This window comes from Pestalotiopsis fici (genome assembly GCF_000516985.1).
Source record: "Pestalotiopsis fici W106-1 unplaced genomic scaffold PFICI_Scf_2, whole genome shotgun sequence".
In the NCBI taxonomy this organism is placed as follows: domain Eukaryota; kingdom Fungi; phylum Ascomycota; class Sordariomycetes; order Amphisphaeriales; family Sporocadaceae; genus Pestalotiopsis; species Pestalotiopsis fici.
In genome coordinates, this window is record NW_006917092.1 from 2,453,312 (window position 1) to 2,471,626 (window position 18,315).

General features: G+C 50.3%; 6 protein-coding genes across 6 annotated transcripts; 2 read left to right on the forward strand and 4 right to left on the reverse strand.

Moving 5' to 3' along the window:
- Positions 1–4: 4 nt before the first annotated feature.
- PFICI_02943 (uncharacterized protein) lies at positions 5–2,457 on the reverse strand (the record flags this gene model as incomplete). The annotated part of the gene is made up of 3 exons (XM_007831524.1): positions 5–1,502; positions 1,554–1,647; positions 1,704–2,457. The coding sequence occupies 3 exons, from the start codon at positions 2,455–2,457 to the stop codon at positions 5–7; spliced, it is 2,346 nt and encodes a 781-aa protein (XP_007829715.1).
- A 1,708-nt stretch (positions 2,458–4,165) lies between these two features.
- On the reverse strand, positions 4,166–5,976 carry PFICI_02944 (uncharacterized protein; the record flags this gene model as incomplete). Its single annotated transcript, XM_007831525.1, has 6 exons — positions 4,166–4,339; positions 4,407–4,460; positions 4,518–4,577; positions 4,646–4,681; positions 4,731–5,749; positions 5,820–5,976. The coding sequence occupies 6 exons, from the start codon at positions 5,974–5,976 to the stop codon at positions 4,166–4,168; spliced, it is 1,500 nt and encodes a 499-aa protein (XP_007829716.1).
- Positions 5,977–7,205: 1,229 nt separating this feature from the next.
- On the forward strand, positions 7,206–8,356 carry PFICI_02945 (uncharacterized protein; the record flags this gene model as incomplete). Its single annotated transcript, XM_007831526.1, has 2 exons — positions 7,206–7,390; positions 7,735–8,356. 2 exons carry the CDS (start codon positions 7,206–7,208, stop codon positions 8,354–8,356), a joined length of 807 nt encoding a protein of 268 aa, XP_007829717.1.
- A 114-nt stretch (positions 8,357–8,470) lies between these two features.
- On the forward strand, positions 8,471–9,794 carry PFICI_02946 (uncharacterized protein; the record flags this gene model as incomplete). Its single annotated transcript, XM_007831527.1, has 2 exons — positions 8,471–8,522; positions 8,629–9,794. 2 exons carry the CDS (start codon positions 8,471–8,473, stop codon positions 9,792–9,794), a joined length of 1,218 nt encoding a protein of 405 aa, XP_007829718.1.
- Positions 9,795–10,398: 604 nt separating this feature from the next.
- On the reverse strand, positions 10,399–13,349 carry PFICI_02947 (uncharacterized protein; the record flags this gene model as incomplete). Its single annotated transcript, XM_007831528.1, has 4 exons — positions 10,399–12,348; positions 12,408–13,132; positions 13,210–13,276; positions 13,338–13,349. 4 exons carry the CDS (start codon positions 13,347–13,349, stop codon positions 10,399–10,401), a joined length of 2,754 nt encoding a protein of 917 aa, XP_007829719.1.
- A 3,556-nt stretch (positions 13,350–16,905) lies between these two features.
- On the reverse strand, positions 16,906–18,301 carry PFICI_02948 (uncharacterized protein; the record flags this gene model as incomplete). Its single annotated transcript, XM_007831529.1, has 2 exons — positions 16,906–17,292; positions 17,345–18,301. The coding sequence occupies 2 exons, from the start codon at positions 18,299–18,301 to the stop codon at positions 16,906–16,908; spliced, it is 1,344 nt and encodes a 447-aa protein (XP_007829720.1).
- Positions 18,302–18,315: the final 14 nt, after the last annotated feature.

Sequence of the window (18,315 nt, forward strand, 5' to 3'; positions counted from 1 at the left end):
TTCGTCATATCTTTGTCTGCGCAGCATCTCGCCTCAGGGCCAAGTATGCCGCCGCGTAATCATTTGCTAGAACATGCTCTCCGGCAACTCTCATGATGGTTGCTTTCTTGGCCATCATTTCGCACTGCTTCGTGATGTCCTGAACACTCGAGTAGTGATCGAATGCCTTTTGGATGGCTTCGACAGCCTTTGTCATGTATTCTCGTCGCTTGTTCGATTTTGGTGCCATTTTGCCTGCCATTCCCATGTTGGCATCCCCCAGAACCGAGTACAGTTTCGCCGTCATGGCCGAAATCTCGCACTCCAGGCTGCGTGGGAGGATGGCGGTCAGGAGTTGTATTGCAGGCTCGAAATCGCCAAGCGAGACTAGAATATTGCTGATCGCACCGATGGCTGGCCAGAGAAATGGTATAAGCCGAGCACGCCAAGCTACATTTGCAGCTCGAACAGCAATGGTGAAGCCCTTCTGAGGTCGGCCGCATCTGTCGAGCAAGTCTGCTTTAATCAGCAATAGTCGTACTCGCAGGGCAATATCACTATTCTCATCTCGTAATTCAGAGATCAGTCTCTCAACCTTCTCAAAGGCCGCTCTGAGGTCTCCGCGTCTGGTGAGGCACTCAATGTGTAGACTCTCAATAACGAGGGCGAGATCAGGCTCGAGGTCTTCTTGCTTGTTCTGCAGAAGTTGTGATAGTAGATGTTCTGCACCGTCGAGATTGTTGCGATGTAGATCCTGCCTTAATTTTATGATCCCTCGAAACTTGTGCCAATATTGGCTGGGCTTCCATGATCGCAGCGAGTTGGGGTCGAGGCTCTCTAGTCGTTCTAGAGCTTCGTCGTATCTGCCTCGAAACGCAAGCATGGAAGCTATGCGACTAGTGACCTTGAGCTCATCATCAAAGACAGAGTGTCTTGCGTGGCAACGAAGGAACACCTCACAGGTTGTTGTAGAAAGATAGGACACTCCTAACCGATCCCAAAGTGCTATGTTGAGGGACATTTGCGAGCCCATCATGCTCTTCATATTTCTCTCCACCAGAATTTGTGAGCTTCGCACCATGTGCTCGAGAGCTACTGCGATGCTGTCGCCATTGGCAAGGTTCATCTTGGCCTCGCTTACGAGAGCTGAACTCCAGAGCGTCCACATGCCCGTCTCCTTGGCCTTGGCACGGAGAAAGGCCAAGGACTCCTTGCCGTCACCTAGCATATTGTTCGAGTCGAGTTCGCGAGTCACCTCTGGGTGTGCTCTGCTGAAATGAAAGAGCCAATTCAAGGCAAAGTTGAGACACGTCATGTCCCGGTTTTCTCGAGCTGTTGACACAGTCTCCAGCATTGCAGCTATTGCTTCCTTGTAGCAGCCAAAGTCGGATTGGAGCACTGCCAGGTTCATCAGGGCGTACTGATAGAATAATCGATCCCTGTGGTTCATGGTATAATCAAAGTATCTGTGCAGGCAGTCAAAAGATGTCGAGTAATCGCCAGCTCTCCAAGCATCGAGATAGCTAGAAGAAAGTCAGCCGGGGGCAGAAATGGGGCCTGGAGCAAGTGTGTACCTGAGATAGTGTGACAAGCTTGGGATCATGTAGCTGTCGTTCAACAAGTCATGGAACTGGTGTCGGATTTCTAGAGGTATCCTATTTCCATATTCTTTGTTGCATGTTAGAGGAGCGTCATAACCAGAATTCGTCAATGGAGATACTTACTCTGCATTTGCTCGATCTGAAACTCCAAGAGCTTTTCGATATCATCTGTACTGACAGGCAACGTTGAACTCGGGTCGTCCCTGAGCATGTCACCATATGCAACATTGGCAATAGCTTCAAGGCCCGGGCCCCAGGTATGCTCGCCTTCAAGCAGCACGTTGTCGAAACTCAAGCGTTGAAATGATGGCGTCTTCTTGCGATAGTACGCCGCCGTGGTCTGGCGGTACTTGACGAAATCCTTCCATAGCTGATACGCATGTTCGAAGCGCAGTCTGCTGAACTCGAGCTGCGTCCTCCGCACGAAAGCTCCAAAGGGTGAATTGCGAGACAGTACGATGGTTTCAGGGCTCGGTGGCTCGATTTCCATTTCTGCGTCCCGCCGTTGCTCCTCCTTTGTCTTGGCCAGAAGCTCACCACGGCGTTCAAAGAAGTCGTGCAGCGCATCAAGCGAGTTGATCTTCCATAACTTGTCGAGGAAGACGTACCAGAGACTCCGGCCGGGTATGCCAGAGGCGGCGGCATGAGGACTCAGCACCTTTTCGAAATCTGCAATCGAGATGACGAGCCTGACGGTGCTCTCTGCCTTTGCCCAGCGGCTGGAGGTGTTGGCGGGGCGGGTGGTATCGGCGTCAATGAGATGCGATGTGACGAAGGAGAGCACATCGACCATGCCCGATATGGGGACGGCTTTTTCGACATAGAGCTCAATCAAGGCCAAGAGGCCAATCTTGGCCGGAGTGAGGAAACGCGACATGACTGCAGCTCTTCGTTATATAATTGACAACAGACGTTGGAGTTCGATTTCATGGCCATCCAGTCTTGCGTTTGGCACTTTGGTCCGTATGATACACACTTAGCGCGTGCGTACAAGACCTGACAAGGGACATAATTGGGCTCAATTTCTGAGCTCCATGGATGACCAGATGTTCACTTTTGGCAAGCAACTATCGAGCGGGTTGCCAACAATCCAGGTAACGACACAGGGCTATCCGCTAGATAATAATTGTATCATTGACGAAATGTTTCGGTCACGAGCTGGGGAGGGAGGAAAGTGCATATGTTGGTGGTTGTCGTTCCCTTCCCGAGAGTCGCGTTTGGTCGCGTATGGTAATTATGCAACAAACGGATTATAAAATGCTCTATATGCATAACGCATTTTCCGCCTTTCTTCATATCATACTCTATAGTATTCCAGGTGTACGGCCACATTTCTTGGCGTGGCGTAGCTGACCAACCATACGGCTATATTCGAGTAAAATCGGGCCCGATCGTTTTGCTTTTTTAGACTTTGAACCCTTCCCGCACCCTCAAAATGGCTTCAAATCTGGATGCATTAAGTATAACGATAGAAACTATTGTTATTTATTGATCGGTAGTAAATTTAAGGCTTTCGGGGTTAATTTGATGCTTTCGCAACGTTGCGAAGGTGTGTTTTTCTGACCTGCTTTTACGCCACGTTTAGTCCTAAATTGTATTATTTCTTATCTTTCTTATCTATGGGAACTGGCTGTAGAACTGGCTGTAGAACTGGCTGTAGAACTGGCTGTAGAACTGGCTGTAGAACTGGCTGTAGAACTGGCTGTAGAACTGGCTTGGGAACTGGCTTGGGAACTGGATTGGGAACTGGATTGGGAACTGGACTGGGAACTGGACTGGGAACTGGACTGGCACCTGTTTTGTCAGCTGGCGGTTGGTTTTCTTTTTCTTTTTCTTTTTTCTTACAATTGACGATCTTACTATTCCTTAATCTTGCTGTTCCTTACGATCTTGCTGTCCCTCACGATCTTGCTGTCCCTCACGATCTTGCTATTCCTTACGATTTTGCTGTCCCTCACGATCTTGCTATTCCTCACGATCTTGCTATTCCTCACGATCTTGCTGTCGTCCCTTCCTTTTTTGCGTAAGCAAAAAGGGAACTAGCTGAGGTGTCAGCTAGTTATGTGTTGTGCCTCAATCATTATTTCGACCTCACAATTATGTCTTTTCATCGTAATTTTCGAGGGATATGTTACCTTTGCTACCGGACAGGCTGGGGAAACCCCAGTTGCTTGTGAATTGGGCGCTGGACACCAGTTACTCAAGCACCGACGCCACCATAATTGAGTCGACCAAAAACATTGCCACGACTCAAGACTCAAGATTCCAGACTACCGTGCAACACACAAGTTGAGCTTATTTTCCTATACTGCGCCTGACTACTTGCAAGGTTCATCGTCAAGAAACACTTCTGGGCAAGTGAACTAGACAACCAAGGAGACCACAGAAATGACCCTTGTTTCCTCAAAATCTAGTACACAAATAGCCAGCTTGTGACCACTGCAAACGGACTTCTGATGTTGCTCAAATACCTGCCTCACTTTACTCATTCTCAAACCAGAAGTTGGGGCCATCCTTCATGGAGATGACCTCATCTCTACCCCCTCCCTCTCTCCCTGAGAGCTGTTGGTCGAGCCCGGCTTGGCTCACTGCAAATCTTCACCATAAGGTGTATCATCGTCACAGTTGCGTCGATGGGTCACCATATTCTGCTCAAGGGTGTAGTACGAGACCGGGCTGCCAGTCTTGAGTTCACGCAGAACGGCGCCCATGTAGTCGAAGCGGAGGTTGCCCAGGGCGTCGAATCGAGGACGGCCAGTCTAGATTGGAGAAAATTATCAGCAGTCGTTCTTGGACGTGGGATGATAGAGTATCATGACTACTCACCATTTGGTGGATGTCTGGAATGGCCATGTCGATCATTTCCTCGTCAGGGTCCTCCTAGCAAAGTCTCAGTCAATATGTTCGAACCTCTCTACCAATAGCCGCATGACTTACAAACTTGCAAACCTTCCACCAGGGCTCTCCTGTGCCATCGGACAGGCGCTTTGCCACTCGCTGCAATCAGGTTAGTCTTGTTTTTTTTTTAGAAAAAAAATTTATGTATTCTGCTGAATCACACTCACCTCAGCCTGCTTGTCGGTGTACGTGATGGGGCGAGTCTACCTGATATTAGCTATATTCCCTTTGATTCATAGGGGCGGAACTTACCACGCCATTGGGATCATTCACGTCATACTGTGCCTTGTAGAATTGGTACATGGAGGCGTAGTACATGAAGGATGAAGCCACGGAATCAGGGATTCGCACCTCAACAGGAGGTAAATCGGCATCGGAGCTGTCGTCATTGGCGCCGGCGTCCTCCTCATCAGGCTTTTCCTTGGGCTTGAGGTCCGAGACGCGCATAGTTCGAAATGCGGGATGATCCTGACGGATATTGCGGAGAAAGTCGATCCAGGGTGAACCGGGGCGCCAGCGAATGGGACCGTACAGGGCATCGACCGTCCACCAAAAAGGCTCGAAGCGCTGCTGAGGATTCTCAATTACAAAAGCTCGGTTGGTTTCGTAGTCGGTATGGAGATTGACACCATAAGGGAGGCCAACATCGACTCCGGGCAGCTGGTAGTACTCCTTCTGAGTCTTGGTGAACTGCTCCCAGCGGTCGGCCATGTAAGTGGTCTTCATGATGGCCTTGGTCGTCTCGAACATCATGCGGTGAGACTTTGTCTGGAGAGAGCAGTCATCGGTAATGGCCTTGGCATCCCTCAACAGCTTGATGCGCTTCTCGAGCTTGATAATTGCAGCTCTAGCCTGAAGCTCGTGCTTGCGAAAAGCGGGCATAGCATCATCGATACCATCAGGGAAGTAAGTCTCGCGGAGGCTCTTGTAGGAGTCGGGCATGTCCTCGTAAAAGTAGGGGAGCATGGCCTTGCCAAAAGAATAATGGTGATATTCAAAGACCTTCCAAGAACCAATCGTCTGAAAATCCTTCTTGCTCATCATCTGACGATGGACGTTTCGCGGCAGGGCAAAGACAATCCTCCAGGTCAAGAGGTGCTCGAGAACCTGCTCAGTCTCTCCAAGCCAGTAGCGAGCCTCGACCACCTTGATGATGATACGGAACTGTAGAGAAGTGTAGTGATTGAGTCTGACATCGGAAACGGTGAGCCAACCGGGGACCTCGCGGTTGACATCAAGAAGCATCTCGACAAGCTTGGGAAATGAAACAACTAGTCAATTCGTGAGCATGATATTCGTGGCCTGGAAATTTTGTTCTTCGATTCTTGGATTGACACCTACTGGGAACCTGGCTCTTGACCTCCTTCTCATCAAGGTGGTCGGCCAGTTTGAGCATTGCCTCAGCATTGATGTTGTACTTCTTGACGAACGAGCAGGCCAGCTCCATCGCGATGTCCTCTTTGGATACCTCCATCGAGGCAACGTTGGTCGATGCCATGGTATCTGTGGAACGAACCCGCTTGTGGCAGATGAGCAGGATTCTGGTTGATGGTTCCAGAAGTGTGTTGCCAGGTACAGGTCAGAAAATATTGATCAAGGACAAACGGAAATATTATCTACAGTCCGGGGTGCTCAATTGTGTCGACTGTTGTCGACTGTCAAGAGGGGTGGATAAAAACAGGCTTGACGATGGAACAATCAAGCCTAAACGACAATCCAAGCCCAGGGCCTCATCGTCAGAAGTCCATCAAGGTCCCCAGGAACAATCACTTCAAGTGGCTGACCAAAGGATTCGACTTTGATTCTTGACCCAACCACCTCTGACATTTGGTCTCTACAGTAGTTCTGCTTGAATGGCTCAACGTGAAGTGTATCATATGTCCATCACAAGGGCTCTATCTGGATGGCCTCGAAGATAAAGTGCTTTATGTGGCTCAAAAGGAGACTTTTATTGATAGCCATGGTTAAGGAGTTCATTTTATTGCTCAAATATCACCGTTCAACAGTCCTTGCAGTGGGAAATTGTTGTCAATTGTCCCTGTAGAGTTCTGAGCACAGTAAGAGGTGCACGTCTTGTATCGTGTACTCCAATGTCTCCATTGTGTGTATTTCCAGCAAATCAAGAACGCATCGAAAGTCTGGCACATATCAAAACAAAAGCATCGCCTTGGCATCGAGTCTCAATGTACATCAGCGTTCTCTAAATAACGGCTCAGTTGGAAGTGGGAATAATCATTGTAGATGCCAGCAATGAAAAGTCATGCAACGAGCGGGATCCCTCTGGGCCACTGACTTGGCCATGTCACAGTCGAACAGAACTGTTACCTCATGTCCAATAACATGGCCCCACTGCTTCTGAATAGTTACAAACGATTGGAATCTATTGGACAGCCAATAAGCTGAACCCTAGCCCCGTTTGCAAACAAGCTACAGCTGTAGGCCAGCTTTGAGGCTGGTGGTGAGCTTCAAGAGGTCAAGAAAAGCTGCCCACGCAGCCCCCCAGCCGCCTGAATTAATTTTCTTTTCATTCCTTCAAAGTCGTGGCCCTTCTGGACTCTGTTAGCTCACAACTTTCCACATCTTCAAAACTTTTTTTGGTGGTTCACCTTGCCAAAGCACAACCTTTCAGCTTTCTTCACTTCCACCACAAACCTGTACCAACACCATCCTCACCAGACACATTCATCAGTTCAATCAATCACTTGGTCTGTCAGACAAGTCGTTACCATGTCCTCTCTTGTCCCTGCCAATGGCCAGCAGGCCTACATTGGCCTTGGATACCTCTCACCCGAACTGTGCTGGGAGCACCTTCAGGTGCAGTTGAGTCCCTTCACCCAAGTCATTGCTATTGACGCTCGCGACTATGATGCTTGGACCCAAGACACTCGAAACATCCTTGTCCAGATGTTCATGTAAGTATCTGACAGATGTCAATTCTCTTTCTCTTGTTCCACCTATTGCAATCCTGTTTCCATTCTCTACTTCTATCTCCATTTCTGTTTCTTTTTCCATTCCTGTTTTCCCCTTTGCTTGACGGTTGTCCAATTTAGCACATTTCATCTCCTCTTCTTTTCTCATTCCTTCACTCCCCATTCCAATCCTTTTCAATTACCATTTCATCTTGATTTCCATTTATTATTTCCGTTTTCGTCCCGTCTTGCTGCAACTTTCTTCTTCACTCTATTACTCTCTTACAGTCACATTCTTTTCCCCACGAGAAGCACTGCCAATAAGGATCATACTGACAGTAAATCAGGCATCATGCTCGTACTCACGATGCTCGCTACGTTCGCGATGCCGCTGGCGGCCGCGTCTTTCTTGGCGCTGTCGAGCATCTTACCACGGAACATGTTGTTGTTCTCAACATCCCTGGCTCTGACCTCCCTGTCATGCTTCCTCGTGCCAGCATTTGGGCAGGCCCAAACAGCACCAACAATGCTCAGAACCAATACAGTTTCACCCCTTCGCCTCCTCAGAACCACCAGCAGCAGGTTCACCAGCAGATGGTCAACCAATTTGGCACTCCCCCCTCATACTCTATGCCGGCCATGATGCCTATGGGCACGGGAATGCAGATGAATGTCCCCATCTCTACCGCTCCTATTTCTACTCCTGCTGCACCCAAGACTCCCGAGCAGCAGGAGGAGACACCGACCAAGGCACCTTCGTCTCGCAAGCGCAAGTCTACTACCAAGACTCCCGGTTCCCGCAAGCGCAACACCAGCAATGTCCGCATCAAGAAGAGTGATAGCGACGACGGCGAGGACAAGAACAACTCAAGCCCTTCTGGCAACAAGGTCAAGGTCAACCTGGTGCAGGTGCCCGAGCTCAACACTGCCCTTGCCAAAGGAGAGGAAGGTCAGGCCGCAAAGGACTAGAAGTCCTCGTCTGCGGATGACTTTACTATCAAACACCACTCCGTTTACCACAAGGCCAGCTACCGATCCGGCGCACCTCGTCCCCAGAATTCGTTCATGCTGTACCGCAGGACCATGTGCAAGGACATGAAGATCCAACGCCCTGAGCTCAAGAACAACGAAATTTGTAAGTCGCTCCTATCCTACCTGTTTCTTGAACTCCAAAGATCATAGCGGGGATTTCTTGGCAGCCTTTTTTGGCGTCATTGTACTATGACTAACAACTACAATAGCCAAGGTCCTCGGTGACATGTGGAACGCAATGTCCGAGGACGAGAAGGGTATTTGGAGGGCTCGCCAAGAAAAGGCGCGCGAGGAGCATGAGAAGAAATATCCTGACTATCGCTACAACCCACTGCAAGCCGCCGAGAAGGAGGAGCGCGAGCGCAAGAAGCAGGAAGAGCGCGACCTGAAGAAGAAGCAGAAGGAGGAGCAAAAGACCGCAAAGAAGAACAAGACCAGCGCTGCTACTACTACTACTCCTACTTCAGCCCCTGCTAACAACGTCTCGGGCTTCCATGGCTCTCCAACTGGCCAGACTACCACGTCTGAATTTCAGCATCCGTATCACACGGGCTCTGATATGACTGCCCCGATTGCTGAGAACGATGATTTCTCAGTTGGCCACAGTGATCCGTTCACTTCTCCCCTCTCCTATGGTCAGGCCAACCCCGTCACCTCAGCCAATGCCACATCATCTCCCGGCCAGGCTCAGTATCAGAACAATGCTGTCGATTCGCATTTCCAGAGCAATGACACCACTGCCAACAGCATCCCCTACAACAACGACGACGCACAGATGCCCGAGATGGGCACCGAGTTCAACTTTGACTTTGGAGACCTAGACTTATCCAACTTTGACTTGGACCATCTCAACTTTGCCGCCAACCTCGCCAACCAGATTCGAAACGAGTCGTCCGACAATAGCGTCATGGCCAGCAGTGCCACGCCCAACAACAGCGTCACCGCCAACAATGAGATCTCCTATCCCGAGATCGTCACCACTGAGACGATCAACATAGAGCCCCCTATCCTCCACCACGAGACCGCGGTCCAGGAGACAGTCGACCCCAACGAGGGACCCGTCTTCAACTACAATGTCGAGGACGCTCTCCTGGCCGCCCTGGGCGAAGGCGCCAACTACCTCCAGCTGGGCTTTGAGTCGCCCCTCGACAATCACAACGCTGCCGTTGGTCCTCTCTTCAGCGATGCAGTTGCAGCAGCACCCACCACTGTTGGTGGTGCTACCAGCATGCCTCCTCCCGTTGACTCTCACGCAACCGAGACTCTTCAGCCCGTTCTCCGCGATGAGACGTTTGTGGCTGATGATATTCCCACCACCTTTGCCGAGTTGCTTGAGAACCCTGGCCCTTCCTACCAGGATTATTTCAAGATGTAGTAAGGGGGAAAGGATTTTGATGTGGTCTTCTTGAACCAGTTGGCTCATTCTAGGTGGTTTTCTTTTGTGTTTTCTTTTTGTGTTTGGCCACTGTATATTGCCGAGATTGTGTATAGGCAACAGAATGTAACGAGAAAATGCCATAGCAATGCCAAAATAAATATGAATCCATCGACCTGAAGCCTGGAATTAAAGAAGTGAATGGCGATTAGCGTATTGATCTTTCATCTCTCGTGCGTCACCATGGCGTCAGGATCCGTCCCGTCGAAAGGAGTATGAATGCCATCTCTTGCTTTGTTCCTTAGTGATGCTTCTCTGCATACAATTGCGAGTCTGTTCATGTGGCAAGTTGACATTTCTCATGTAGTTCAATGTCAGCCAAAAAGAAGAGATGTGCCTCGTGATGATACTACCTCTCACTATGACATGTGTAAAAACCAATCTCCCATCGTCTATGGACAATGGAAAATCATAAGCGAATACCCTAAAATCCATGTTCAAAAGCCAACGAACGCGCTAGAATTTCCATGTATCCTACACAGTACAAAAAGAGAACCAAAGGCTATCCAAGCAAAAATTCCATCAAGAGTAAGAAGCCGTCATCCTAGGCAGCCGTCTCGTCAAGCTCTCCCTCAGGCTTCTTCTCAACGTTCTCCTCAGGTTTGTCCTCGGCCTGAAGGTTGGCCTCGGGCAGCTCCTCAGGCCTGGTCTCGGACAGTACCTCGACCTCCTCGGTCGCTGCTTGTCCTTCAGCTTCAATCTTCTCCTCGATATTTTCTTCAGCCACCGTCAGAGATTCCTGGGGGGGTTCGTCCACCTTGTCTTCTAGCTTTGGCTCCGGGGCCGCAGGCTCTATAGCAATGGGTTCTGTAATGATAGCTTCGCTGGCGACAGGCTCGGCAGCAACGGGCGCAGAGGCCATGGACTCTACAATCTCGGCCGTTGGCTGTTCCGGAGGCGCATCCACAACGGGAGCGCTGACCTGCGACGTATTCTCTTGCTGCTCATTTCCCGTCTCGCCATGTCTGTCAAGCACAGCTTCGAGGCCACCAAGCAAATCTGGGCTCTCTGGTTCGCGTTCCTGGTCCAAAGGCGCCTTGTCCGTGGCTTCCGTCTGTAAAGGATTTAAGGCTGGCAAAGTCGTCGCCACTATCTCCTCAGTTGGAGCTATTGGGATTTCGATGGAAGGAGCACTGGCAATATCGGTTACTTCTGTGATTTGCGCAACCGATGTGGGCAATGTTTCCGCTGGTGGTGTGACTTTCTGGGGCTGTTCCAGTTCCTCAGGTTGTTCAAGCTGCTCAGGTTGCTCAGGTCGCTCAGGTTGCTCAGATTGCTCAGGTAGTTCAGTTTGCTCAGATTGCTCAGGTAGTTCAGTTTGCTCAGATTGCTCAGGTAGTTCAGTTTGCTCAGTCTGTCCGGGCTGTTCGGCTTGTTCAGACGGCCGAGATTGCTGTGGCTGCTCAGGTTGCTCAGGCTGGACAACGTCCATGGCCTCATCAACTTGTTCAGCTTGTTCAGACTGTTCAGGTTGCTCTACTTGGTCCGATTCTTGGACAATGACTGGCGGTGCGTCTCCCATGATCGAGTCTGATGGTTCCGGAGCAGCTACCAGCGGCGTAGATTCCTTCTCGACACTGGATGCCTCTCTTATTACAGGTGTTGTAATGAAAGGCGGTGCAGCCTCCACAGTTTCTGGCTCGCTTTGTGCCGGTACGGCCTCAGAAGTGCTAGTAGCCTCTTCAGCCGCAATGGGGACCTCTGGAGGGATTTCCTCATTCGGGGAGATATTCGTTGTGTCGACAACTTCCTCAACAACAACTTGGCCGTCACTCGTATGAGTTTCTGTTACAACCTTGGTATCTGCGATGACCTCTGGTTGAGATTGACTAATATCGGTCATCTCCGTGTCCAAGTGATCTTGTGGTTCAGGAGCCGGGGTCTCTTGGCTGGTAGATTCGACAACCTGCGCAATGATAGGTTCTACAGATTCCACTGGAGCCGGAAGTGGATCCAATGACGAGGAGGTCTGCAATTCCGAGATCTCGGGCACCGGTGCTGCAACGGCGGGCGTTGGGGGTGGCGGCCATGTTGCCGTGGCAGCCTCAACCACCGGAGCTGCTGATACTGGGGCCAGATTGAGAGGTACTGATTCTGTTGGCGATGGTACCAGGACGTTTTTCAATGGGCTACCCTCGTAGATTGGCGATATGAGGCTAGGCGGTTGAATTGGAGCAACTGCAGCAATGGCCGGCGCTTGTGGTGGCGCACCAACCGGCTCGTCTGTCGAAATGTCCATTGCATCAGGATTCACTAGAGGAGCACTGATGACCGGCGGATCGACTGAAGGCGAGTGCTTTAGTTCGTGATCAGTGCTGCCTTCCTTTCTTGCTGGCGTTCCCTTTTCGCTTTCGAGGCCTTCGCCATCGTCGTCGTCGCCTTCGTCACCCTCGTCACCGTCATCTCCATCGTCATCTCCGTCTTCATCGTCGTCACCTTCTGCCATTTCAGTATCCTGAGGTTTGTTGTCGTCACCACCCTCTTGTTTGACGTCCTGTCGCTCAGATTAGTAAACAGAGAGGATAAAGAGTCTAAGTGGGCAATTGAACTCACATTGGCCACACCTTCAGGTTTGACACCGCCATCCGCCGCAACAACTCCAGGAGCGCCAACCTGAGGGATAGATGGACCTGGTAGCGGCAGCTTCTTCTTACGACCTCTGCCGGGCCCTTTGGCTTTCCTCTTAGGCGGAGGAGGTCGTCTCCGGACAGGTGTTGCGCCCGCACTTTCGGTATTTGCGCTGGCAGTCGGAGCCTGCACCACTGTCGTGGAAATGATCTCACCATCGACAGCCTGACCGGCCGCGAGAATGACTTCCTGGTTGTAAGGGTTGCCGGCAGCATCGATGCGACGAACGGTGGCCTTTGTAACGGTCGGACCAGAGGGATTCCCGACAGGCAGCGCAGCTGATAGAGTCACCGTGCCCTTTCTCCTCTTAGCCAGATGGGAAATGGTAGGACCTTCGGCGTTGCGCGGCACCTGCTTCCAGACCTTGACCATGTAACCCTTAGTGCTGAGGTCTTCCTCCTTTTTATCCGACTTCTCTGGCGCAGCGTCCCCATCGGCCTCTTCTTCTTCCGCCGGAGCTGGGCGCTTGTACAACCGTCCAGATCGCGCTGCTCGCAGCAGCTCTTGTGTGTGCGTCGGGAGAAGATGCGAGTCCTTGGGCATGCCGTGGGGTAATTCAATGGCCCAGATGTCGTTCTTCTGCGTGGTCTCGACGGGAGGGGGCGGCGCAATGTTTACCCATTCCTGCCTCCATTGTCGAACAGGAAGACCTGATGAAAATATGATGAGAATTAAAGTCAAATGACGCCGTGAAAGGCGATGGCAGGGGATACATTGTATTGGATACCTTCAAAGTCGTCATGCTCCTGATAGCCAGCTCGGTTACCGCGCCGGGTCTGGGTGTGGGCTCGCATCTACTCATATATTCAGCAAATTGTACCTTTCAGGAAGCTTTCTCTTCTGGGCTATTCTCACAGTCGGCGCCATGATGCAGGGTGCGGGTAGGTGGCTTCGGGATGGCGAAAACTTCTACAAACTCGTGCTCATCGAGTCTCGGCGCAAAGACGCCAGCGAAATCAGGCTATGCTGCACGTGTGTCGCGGTGTACCTAGTCGATACAGGATGAGAGTCAATGCGAGTAAATCTGATATACTCGACGATCCTAAAAAGAAATGAATGCACCTCGTGACGGGATTCAATGCCCGGCGGCAGTGTTTGTCGGCGAATCTAATGTGTATTGGTCGCAATTGATTTCAAGTCTACGTTTCGCGACTGTAGCAATGGACAAACGAGTCGCGGACCAGCTGGGACGTGGCGCACGGATCACCCTACTGTCGATGCATCTGCTGCGCTGTATGTAATCTGTTGGGTACATTCAACAGTTCTAAGGAATACCTAAGAGCAAGTATCCTGTCACGTAAATTAACAGATGAAGTCAAAAGTGTCGAAACGATTTTGGGTTATATCTAATCAATTAGAATATCGAAAAAATTGCAACGGGTCCGAACAATATTTGACAGAATGATTAGGTGACAATGTTATATCCGTACCTACCTACTAGTAAGTGGTACAAGGTAGGTGGAGATAACGAAGCTTTGGTTTAGGTACTCCGGGGATGCTGCCCCAGATTGATCTCTTTGGGCGTCTGTACTACATTTCAAGCACCGCTTGCTTATAAAAGTTTAAAGCTGGCCAAGTTGGTATCTATCAATGGCATTGCTTTGAAAATCCAAGTACTTGGTATGTTCTGCGAGGTTCCGCTAGCACACGCGGCGAACTTGGTTGAGCCGAGCTCAGTTCGACACTACAGATACAGGTGTGGTTCACGTAGCAAGTCCACTCACGATGTCGAAATTTTCAAATGGCATCGTCAACTTTGGACAGACTACAATGATCAGGCGCAGTGGCGGCGATGATTTGTATTAAAGTTGATTAAGAGTAGTCCATCAAGGGGTGTACCCGATACTCTCGGTCTACCACACAAGGCGATCTCTCTGCTTTGCTCGTGAGTGGAGGCGGCAAGCCTTTTTTCTATAAAGCCCTTCAGACCATCGGCGGCGTACTGTACAATTCCTTGTCTTATGGTACACATAGTAGTGGCGAGAGACGAGACAAGAAACTTTCGTCTCACGACGTCTTGAAAACCTAGACTGTCATTGAGGCGAACTAATCCCAACTGCGAGGCGTTAGCACTTTGAAGCTGCTCTTTTTCTCCCAGGGCAGAGATTTGTAACATACCCAGTATCCTTTTGCCTGGTGATACCTCCAGACTTGCCTGTTTGTTTCCCCTGTAAGATGGATTAGTTTAACCGTCTCCAGCTTCCTCTCTCGGACTACTCAGTTTCCCGCGTCCTGTTCGACAGCAGTCTGGCGTTCGGGTAGCAATAAACGTACCGACAAACCTCCGGCTTCCACCACTAACCGGTCCATCTGGTAAAACTGACTAATAGTCGTTTGGCGCTTCATCATGGCAAGCTCCTTTAGGCCCTTTTGCAGCAGCTCCTGTATCTGTCTCGGGTCCTCGACATGCTCGTGTTCCCGAAAGGCGTCGCGCGTCCGCCTGCGTGCGTACTCTCTAAAGTTGTATTCGCCAAAGTGGCTGCCTTGTCGGAGAAGCTGGCGGTACTGTGAAGATTGCGCATCATCAAGTCAGCTCAATTGCGCTTCCAGTAGAGTGAACATCGTGTACGTCATGTCCCAGATGCTCGCTGAGAGGAGTCATAGATTGGGCAGAGCCCTTGTCCATTCCCATCGACGGCCCTTGGGGCTTGGTCTTGCTGCAAAGCCTGACCAGGCAAGTCGTCCCAATGCCGCCCGCTTGCCAGCACAAGAGGTGAAGTTTCCAAGGGTGGGAAATATTTGGCAGTGTAGTAGAGGGCCACTCACCAGCGATCTTGCCTGCTGTGGCAGCTCGCCCTTAAGGGCCGAAACAACCGACATTGCTCCTTGTTGTTGCCTCTTGTCTTTTTAGTGTTTGTTGTGTATGTTCGTGGTCCGCAAAGCGGAGGTCCTCGACTTTTGGAGCTGAAGTCCTTGATGGGATGGTCGCGACAGTCCTTTCACGGTTGCGCAAGCGCAAAAAGTACTGCGAGCTCAAACAAATATAAGGCAGACGGCTGTTGGGTTATTCGATACCGTTGGTTGGTTGGATGCGTTGCGTTGCGACAAGTTGGTCTACGTACTTCAGCTGGTCGCCCCAGGAAAAGAATGATGAAAGCTAACCTAGCTCTCAATGGCAAGTTCCGAGTCGGCCCAAAAATTGCGGTCGCCGATGCACAATAGCCCGGTGCAGCCGGTAATAATCAACGGCCGAGCGACAACTCGGTGCGGACATAGTGCGTCGTCCTGGCAAGCAATATAAACAAAGATTTTGAATTTCTGGAATACTTTGTGATTGATTTTCTTCAATCAGGGACAGGTGTATTATTTGCGAAGAAAAGGTAAGAAATGAGACAAGTGTGGCTTTTTGTATTTCTTTACACCAAGATCTTTGCCCAAGTCAACAGGGACTGTTATTATTAGTCTCCTTGTTACTCTACCTTCCCTGCCCAGCAGGTGGCGTGATAAATAATAATCGTACGATTTTGGCCATTGCACTGTTCGGAGAACGCGTCGTCTTATAAACTTTTTGCACCATGATAATGAAGCTATATTCACTTTTCTTGCCTGATCAACTATGAACGTACGGAACACATGCAAGAAGCAACGACAGATCCATTTGACAAAAGAGAGCGCGCCTAAGACGATGAGCTGGCTGCTGAGGCTGTCTCGCACTCTCATCTAGAATTGTAGTGTAATAAGTTGTAATAAGTGATATCGAATTTTGTGCAACACCAGACCACAAGGGAATTTTTTGCTCTTGGCCATTCATGAACACCAATCTAGATGTCCTATGATCAACCAAGTGATCATTGATCATAGGCCATGTGTTGCAGTGTCGGGCACCATTTGTAGCTACTACTGCTTCTTTGATAGGGTGGTATGCTTATAGTGCAGAGATGCCTTGGGTATCGCCACTGGAAAGATTCTTGATATATTCCCTCATGCCTGGTGTCGTTATGCCATTTATCCTTCGCTGGAGCATTGGACATGTCTCTACCTTCCGCCATAACCTCCGATATTTGTTCCTGGCTACTGTTGGATTTTTGAACACCTCTTCAATGACTTCTTTTGGATGGTGCCTGAAGTAGGGGCATTGCGCTAATTGATGGTTTTCAATGCCACACATTTCGCAGCCCCTAGCGTTTTGTGGCAGGCTCGGCTCAATCTGTTGGGCATTGCTTACGCCAACCCTGTCGGTGGTTTCTTCTTTTGTTCTTATGGCAGTTGACGGGTGAAGACTGCTAGTCGGCGCGCCTCTTGATTCGGCGACTGAAGGCTCGTTCAGTCCAGCGCCAGATTTGGACTCGTCCGTTTCGATGATGGAATCGACCTTTTCCATTCCTACACCTGGTTTGAAGCTGCACATTATGGTGCCGGGACTCGAACTTTCTGTATCAAAGCCAGGTCTTGAACTCTCCGTCTCAATGACAGTTTCAGACTTCTAGTCCTTGGATGTACTAGGCACTTGCTCGTTGTACCTTGCGCCCAGCTTGTTGGCCCACTCCCTCACAGCATCATCTAAAGGAATCCAATGATCCTCGATTCTCTTGGCTCGGTAATGCAATCTGTCCGAAGACGTATAAGCAAGATCCTTCTCATCTTCGTATATTTCGCCGTCCGTGTCTCGCTTGGGAAAGTGAACAATCTCCCGGTGGGCTTGGAAATTATCATCGAAACATCTCAGGGAACAAAAGTAGGTTTCGACTTTGTGGTCATGTATACATTCTTTGCAGAATCCTGCTGCATGCATGTCGGCTTCAGAGTCCTCGGCCGATCTGAAACCTTCTCCGCCGGCACATGCGTGACCAGCTTTGGCCCTGTGCGGCAACTAGTAAAGCGTCAGCTGGAATTCAGCTCGAATCCAAAGTTCAAGTACGTACAATACCACTTTGCCAGCATTCATCTGAGCAGAAATACGTCGAAGAGCATTCTGGGATCTCGTAAAGCTCATTGAGCGTGACACACAAAGGACAAAATTCCAGTGACTGCGTGTCTAGTACACCCTCGCACTTTGCACATGGAGGAAGGTCGTACTCTTGAGCTGCAGCCGCGGCGGCTTTGAGCTTGTCCTGCTTGACCTTGGCCTTTTTGGCTTTGGCGGCATCGTTGGCGACTTTTGCCCTCGTCAACTCCACCTTTCTCTTTTCGTAAAACTGCTGTTGCTCTTTCATGTCGCCTTGAGACTGGCGGTCGCGAGCCATGAGGGTGATGACTTCGGACACGCTCGTTCCGTTACGCACCAAGTCGATATACTTTTGGCTCTTGGCGGCGCCCTCTGGGTCATGTTTGGTCTGGAAGAGAGTCTCGACATAGATTTCAATCTTGGCCTCGGGAGAGGTAGCTGCACTGACCCTGGCCATGAAGTCTTCAAACAACTTCTCGCTGTCCATCTTATCATTGGTGAAAACTGTCCTCAACTCCGAGATGAGCTGGGGGACGGGTTTCTCTTGGCCATTCAGCAGCGCCTTGATCGTGTCTGGGCGATCAGTAGCTGATGCGAGCCCAAGGCTCTTGAGTTTATCGCGCACCCAATCGACTTTTTCCGCCTGTATCCGCTGCTCAATGGCGTCAAGCGTGGCTTTCTTTTCCCGGGCTTGAGCAAACATGGTGTCAAGCTCCTGGAGAAACACGCGCCGGCCAGAGAACCACTCCTTGGTCGATGAGTTGAGATAGCGGTCCCGCATGCGATTGATCACCCGTGGCCAGCATTCTGGACATAAGTGAGGATGGCGCAGTTTGTGCTCTGTGATACATCGATCCTTGTCTGCCTCAACTGCCTTGGCCAGAGCCTCTTGCTCTTTATTCGATGACAAGATGTCGTCCCAGATTTCGCCCATTTTGAGAAGACGAA